Source organism: Cryptomeria japonica, chromosome 8, assembly GCF_030272615.1.
Source record: "Cryptomeria japonica chromosome 8, Sugi_1.0, whole genome shotgun sequence".
NCBI classification, from domain to species: Eukaryota; Viridiplantae; Streptophyta; class Pinopsida; order Cupressales; family Cupressaceae; genus Cryptomeria; species Cryptomeria japonica.
Window position 1 is genome coordinate 622,297,765 of NC_081412.1, and position 7,212 is coordinate 622,304,976.

The 7,212-nt window shown below is 34.7% G+C and overlaps 1 protein-coding gene across 1 annotated transcript; it reads right to left on the reverse strand.

Moving 5' to 3' along the window:
* Positions 1 to 283: 283 nt before the first annotated feature.
* On the reverse strand, positions 284 to 2,394 carry LOC131857840 (probable disease resistance protein At4g33300). Its single transcript, XM_059210590.1, has 4 exons — positions 2,362 to 2,394; positions 1,705 to 1,988; positions 1,196 to 1,404; positions 284 to 1,014 (listed from the first exon to the last, which is right to left on the reverse strand). The coding sequence occupies exons 1-4, from the start codon at positions 2,392 to 2,394 to the stop codon at positions 284 to 286; spliced, it is 1,257 nt and encodes a 418-aa protein (XP_059066573.1).
* Positions 2,395 to 7,212: the final 4,818 nt, after the last annotated feature.

The following is a 7,212-nucleotide window of genomic DNA, read 5'->3' on the forward strand; positions in this document are numbered from 1 at the left end:
AGAGAGTGGCAAGGACAAACGCCCGTAACGCTTCCAAACAAGAGAGTGGCAAGGACACCCGTAACGCCTCCAACCCCATATAACAAGCAACTAATAATGGGTGAATTTTCGTCTTGACAAAATTGTTTTAGGCTCACACTCATTATCTGATGCATGTCTATATCAAACTACTGGCGAATTATTTAAAACATAGAAAACATACAGAAGTAAGAGTAGCGCAACACACAGCATACTCTATCAATCAAGTCCCTTCCTAATCCACCTGGTGCAAACTGAAACGTTATTACACAACTACAAATTTAAGAAGCCCAGACCTGAAGTTGCTTTCGAAGAGCTCTTTAATGCGCTTATCACAGATCACGCATCTAAGGCATTGGATTTTGGCTAATTTTTGAAGGGTTTCCTTCAATACAGACTGTCCCTCTTCGTGCAACACAAAGAACCCTGAAACGTCAAGGATTTCTAGTTTTGTAAATTTGCAGATGGAAGGCGGCAATGCGTCCAAGCTTGAATATCCACACAATCTCATCTCCTTAAGTGATCCTAGCTTGTCCAGATCCTCAGGTAATTTTCTAAGGCATCCGCAATCTGCAATTGACAATACTTTTAGGGATATTGAAGAACAGATTCCTGCTGGCAACTCCTCCAGATCTCTGCAGGACTCAAAATAACATTCCAAAAGCCCAGGGAAATCGAACATTGTATCCCTACCAAGACCTTCACATCCACTAAAGCGTATTTTCTCCAAACTCCCCAAGACTTTGCAATGCTCAAGTAAAGAAGAAACTTTCACCATTTCAAGATGCAGACTTTGAAGATGAGAAGGTAGTTGAAAATTATCCAGTCCATTGAGCTTGACTCGTTTGCCACTGTCATTGTGTATTATGAGAATCTTGAGTTTTTCCATTTCGAACAAAAATCGTGGAATGCAATATTCCCGTTTTCTGAAATATAAAACCAACGCTTCCGCCTCAGGGAAGTCCATTTGTGGCAATTGAGTATCAGTCATTGCCCCTGTATTCTCCCAACAAACATTGAAGTCAATGCTATGCTATTATTATTCTTGTTTAAATATTTGATTAAAACTTTCATAGTAGATGAAGTGATAAATATCATATATTCAATATTTTGGAGCTGCCAGAAAAATCATGGGTATGCGTGAATTACAATCTAAAAGTCTATCTGTAGCAATTACCCGTGTGAACAGAAACAATCTGAGCTTCTGATGACTGGTATCCATCTGTTTGCCGCATTGTATATAAGTCAGTTTGCTCTTCAAACACATACATCCTCCTAAAATGAATTCTATTGTAGAGCTCTACCAAAGACAGGGCCAAATTTCTCTGTACATCATCTTGGGAAAAGGTAAAACTATTCAGGCAGTCATCTCTGATGGATGGTAACCTGGCAATACACGTTAAGAAAAACATGTTATTAAGAAATATAACAAATCAGGTGAAAGTTAAAAGGATAATCCTAATGAAGACCTGTTCTAACTCAGAGAGGACTCTGACTTTCTGTGTAAACCAGTTATAATAAACTCCCGAGCCTTAAAATAGATTTATAGCCATACCATTCAAGAAGCTTCGAGCTTCTATATGGTGAGGCTTATCATTCCGAAGCCCATTCAGAAACCCTTCCATCAAGCACAAGAGACGTAACGAAGATAGAAAATAGTTTGTCATAAGTAGCAATGCTTCTTACCAGATATTCCTCGTCAAATGCAATAAATGGCGGGCTGCAAACTTCAATAAAAGCACAACAGCTTTTTCCCGGTTCATTCTACGAACATGAACCCAAATGTCTAACAATGAACTTGCACGAATGTATTTTCTTTGTGGGAATGCAGCCAGGTCCGAAAAGCACTGTTTTTCATCGTCATCCAGTGCATCTATGCTTCTTTTCAAGCGATTAAAAAGGCCATCTTTGCGATAGTTACAGCTAACATTTTGTTGAACAGCTACTGGAAGTCTTCTACACTCTGGTACCTGCGCCCGAATAAAATCAAATTAATAACATTGTCGAGAAAATCTTCAAGCTCCTACAACCAATAAACGTAATTAATGCGTAAGTATATATGCATATGAAGGAGAAATAGAAGTAAGGTGATTTAACCTGGCACATTCGTGCTTCTCCTTGCATGGTATCTCGTTGGGAGTGATACGTTGGTTGGTGTAATGGAGATTGGTTATCCTGCCAAAGGCGTCTTTCTACTGAAGATGCCAGTTTAGCCAAAATAGCAAAGAATTCATTAACATCGATAAAGCATAATCATCAGATTTTTCCTTTATTGTAACGCTTCTATGGATAATGAATCTCAAAACTAAAGCTTGGATAAAAATATTTCCCATCATGCAAAACCTGAACGTAGGCCATATCTGCACCTCTGCTCATTTATATTCCATACATTTTATAGAAACTACCATTAAAATATATTTTCTTCTGGATTTACTGATAGATATGATTTTTATGTTGCAAACGATTGTAAATTTTCATTCTTAAATATATTTTTAACTTTTTATTCAAGAAGACACCTTATTTGAAATTTAAAAATACATGTAATTATAGACTTCGATATATACTATGAGTTCAAATACATATTATTTTTCTTTTATTGCATTTTATAAAGAATCAAATTATTAATTTAAAATTTTCTCAAGCAATAATTAAGTTTCAATAATGAGGGGATGGAGACTGATAGTGATTATGCTACCCCACCGCCTAAGAAGAAAAATAAGTGGAGCCCTGTCATCACTGATATCAGCCCAGAGAAAGGGAATGATTCTCTAAATGTCCAACCCAATCCTCTGGACCCCAATAAAATGATAGATGATGTTGAAGAAGATGGGAAGACGGTGAAGGAAGGTGATACTCTGCCTCCCAATGATAAAACTAGTGGTGATAATGTGGAGATCTTGAATAATACTGCTCCTAAGTTCAACATAGATAGAAAAAAATCTCCTATCACCATGTTGAATACCGCGAAGAGTGGGATGATGGAGTTATACAAGGTTATTGATTGGGTCTTTTCGGAGATGGATAGTTTGAAGAACAAGAAGGAGGATTCATCCAGGAAAGTGGATACCTTAGAAGTTGTTGGAATAGGTAAGCTCAGTACCCTGCCTAACTACTTGAATGAATTGACAAAAGCCATCAATGATGCAGAGGCTATCATTGGTGTTTATGGCTCTCAATTTAAGACTGTGGAGGCTAGATTCAATGATCTGGAGAAGTGGGTACTGAATCATGAGAATACCTTGAAGAAAATTGGAGAACAAAGCCAAAAAATTCTGAAAGCCTCTGCCGATAGCTTCAGTGTGATGATCAGCAAACTGGAACAAATCCATCAAGAAAAAAACACAATTGATACTACCGAGGATAAGGTTCCGACTCTTGAAGGGGGGACTACTGGTCACGGCAAAAGAACTCGAGCAAGTACTAGGAAGATGACCTAGCATGCCAAGGAGCTGGAGAAACTGAAGAGCACTACTGCCTCTATGGTCCAGTTGGAGAAAGAAGCGACTGAGCTTATCATAAACCTTTTTTAGGTCTATTGTTCTGTGTTGTTCCTTAGTTATTTATGTGCTGTCCCTTTTCTTCTTTCAGCTTCTTGTTGGCTTTTTGTCTTAGCCAACTATCTCCTTTTTGTGTTTTGCTCTATCTAGCTAGTCTTTAATGTTTTATCTTTTGATTATCTCTCTGTAAAAGGGTTTCGGGGCCCCTTCAAAACCCAATTTTCACTTAATCCAAAATTAAGTTTCAATAATATGATTGAAAATAAAATATTGTAGATTTATTTTTATTTTAAATTGAAATAATTTATTTGGAATATCTTTTGGATTTGATTAACATATTTTACTAGCATACCTATCTTTAAAGGAATCTAGATGAATTACATCAAAAATATTAAATTTGTTTATTGACGATCATTTTTCCCTCCATATGTGACTATAATACACCTTCGACGTAGTAAAGATTTTCTTGTTATAATATAATTTAATAGATATACATTTTAGTAATTAATATAAGTATTTTTAATATTTTCAATATTAAGTTTCAAGATGTCAAAATATTTATTTTGAGATGTTTAAGTTGAAATGTTCTCAAAATCTTAGTTTTGGCTGACAAGTGTTCATTTTCCTTTTGAGTTTGCATTCTTTCATTTCAGCCTTTTGCTTTGTTTCAAGTCTTTACCTTTCCAAAGTCCTAAACTCTTTTTCTAGAATGGAGCATTGTTTCAAAACCACTATTGGCTCCAAACATGGTTCTCACAACCTTTTTTAATCCCAATAGGAAACTCATAACTTCTTTCAATGAATGCTAGCTCTTCATTGAGAAGGTTTTCAAGGGTTAGCAATGACAATTTTGATAAGGTAGAGAGGTTTTGAAACCTATGTTGGATCTTGAAAGAGTTCTCAAAATCAAGGCGGGAATCAATCAAGAGTTCAAGTTGTTGTTTGCTTCAATGGGAGGTTTCGACGTGGCACATCCATGCAAATTTTTAGAGGCAAAGAATGGAGTCTATCATTTTAGTGTGATAGCATGCTTTTATGACATGTGTCATCCTTGACATGGTGGTGACTTCTCATTGGCCCACTAAATTTTTAATTGGGGTTTGTTGGGACAAGGTCATGACCATTAATATTTTAGATTAACAACCTTTGTTTTAAAGAATTTTTTCCCTTTTTGCTACCCAATAGCTCATATATCTCCAAAAGTAGTGGCTATTAGCCAAACTCTTGTTGTGACCTAATAAACCAAGAAAATTAGATGCCCAATACTCTGATCTATCGTCTTCTTGAGATCAAAGTAGAGGAGTATCACTCTGGAGGATCCATAAATGCACTCCATATTTTCACAAAATCTAGTTGCTTGCAGCATGCCTTTCAGGCTAACACTTGTTAGAAATGATCAAATCAACTCCTCTCCCTAGTTGCTAAAATATAACAAGATACACTAACTTTGCTAGAATATTATCCCCATACCTTTACATATTCATTTTTTTCTTTTTACAAATCCTAGTTGAGTTAGTGTTTGAACCTTAATCATGATATATCATTTATCCCTAATCTATAAAGGTAATTTTATAACATTTTCAAGGGGTTTTTCTTCCTTCAATTTTTAATAGATCTAGGTATTTTGTATTTGTAAAGATCTATATTTTCTAAAGTAATAGCTCTAATTACTAGAGACACATATTATTATCAATCATTACAACATGGTCCATACTTGGCACTAGATATAGCTGCATCTACTATACTAGTTGTGAATCCTTTAACATCTTGTCCACTATCGCTATATAATAAAGAGCAATATTAGGAGATGAATGATTTTTTAGATTAGCTCATTCATACATATCACTATGTTTCAATGTATTTTCTTTGAAGTGATATACTTCCCTACGATGTGTTTTTTATTACTTTAGAAGGGAGGGGGCCCTAAACCCTTACAAAACAACAAAATTAGAGAACAACAAAATAATTTTTGGCATCAAACAACCAGAAAAAAAAGAAAGTTTAGATGCATCTCTCAAATGTAATTAAAAACCATTACATCATCATACCTAAAGATACTAATCTTGTCTAGCCACCACCTATCCATAAGATAACTACTAGCAATTAAGTATAAAGAGTTCATAAAATTATCAGAGAATTTAATTCTAATAAAAGTCTGAGGCATATTGGTGCAGGAGCACCCATGGTGTAAGGCAAATATATGGTCAAAGTCATCATTTGAAATATAATTGATATTTTAAGGTCATTTATAATGTATTTGAATCCATTTGGAATGATTTGTAAGGCTTGGAAGCCTAAAAATGTAAGCAAGTCCTGATTATGTCCTAGTTGTCCATATAGGCCCTTATAGGTCATGATGGTCAAAATTGTATAAAAGGCCATGAGAAGGATATCAAGTATGTAAAAGGTATTAAATAGATTATTTGGACATGTTTAGGGGGTTTTTACAATTTGGATAGTCATTAGGAAAAAGTGTCAAAGTTGCAAGAAAATTGCAAAAGTGCAACATTTGCAAAAATGTAAAAGTGCAAAAATTGCACATAAAGTTGTAAAAGGGAAGATGAAGGGTCATAAAGGTAGTTGGATGGTTTATAACTACCAAAGAGTCTATAAATATGTTGTATTGGTTGAACCAAATCATTTATTGGAAGAATAGAGAAGAAAGGAGAACATTTTTGATATATTCTGGTGCATTGTACTATTGTTATTTTGGTTGGCTTTCCAATTTTTGTGTTGGTTCCAGGCCCTACACGACCATGTATGGCCTATAAAACTTTTTATATGTATAATGGATAGATAGATATGTTAATTATATTTCTTTTCCTTTTGTCTTGGAGTGATTATGTTTAAAAATGAAGAAGATATGGAAGTTTTGGTGAAGGTTGTTAATTGCAGATTTCATACTTCCTGAGAACAGTCACATTGCAGCGTATGGTATGAAATTATATGAGATTATTAAGACCTATAAATAGACTCATTGGAAATATATGTGAATCATATTTATTTTCCCTTTGGTTTGAGTCATTTTTGTTTTTATTTGTGGAAGTTATGAAGATTTTGGTGAAAACTGGTTTTAAACTGTCTTAAATGGAGTTGTTGGAAAGGGTTTGTACTTATCTTGCGATTTCACCATTGGAAAAATTAATGACTTGAATATTATGAAACTAGACTCAGAGAGATTTCATTTGAGTATGGTATTGTTTTATTTTGGTTAAGTATTTTTTGTGAAATATGATGCCCTAGCTGGTAGCAAGCATACATTTTTCAGATTTATGACAGTCAAAATTGGTCTTGGTGTAGAGATGATAACATTTTATTGCACCATTGGATCTTTATGAATTTTGGATATGTTGTTTATAATATAGTTATTCAGGGTCTGACCTCTGTGTATAGGTCTATCCAAAGGGGCAGCAAGTTGGCAAGTTTGATGCCTAGATTAAGTTTATGTTTTCTTGATTGATTGATTGTTGAAGAATAATGAAATATGCCTCTAATGAATTGTTATCATGATTAAAATATGGATGGATCAACATGATCCTAGAGTTTTGAGTGGTTTTCCAAGATCCTCTACATCAAATTGGTATCAGAGCTAGAAGAGTTTGAGTGTGTGGGTAGAGCACTGAAGGAGGCAATCCACACCAGGACCTAGCCCATGAGATTGTTTATTTTATTCTTGTGATTAAAGTTTCTTGGTTGT

What these genes read in the sequence shown, in the direction of transcription:
- LOC131857840 (XM_059210590.1), bottom strand. Translation starts at nt 2,394, where the DNA reads ATGAGCAGAGGTGCAGATATGGCCTACGTTCAG. An exon ending in CATTTGACGAGGAATATCTG is followed by an intron (nt 1,405 to 1,704) that starts GTAAGAAGCATT and finishes GTGTATTGCCAG; the next exon opens with GTTACCATCCATCAGAGATG. An exon ending in GATTGTTTCTGTTCACACGG is followed by an intron (nt 1,015 to 1,195) that starts GTAATTGCTACA and finishes GGGAGAATACAG; the next exon opens with GGGCAATGACTGATACTCAA.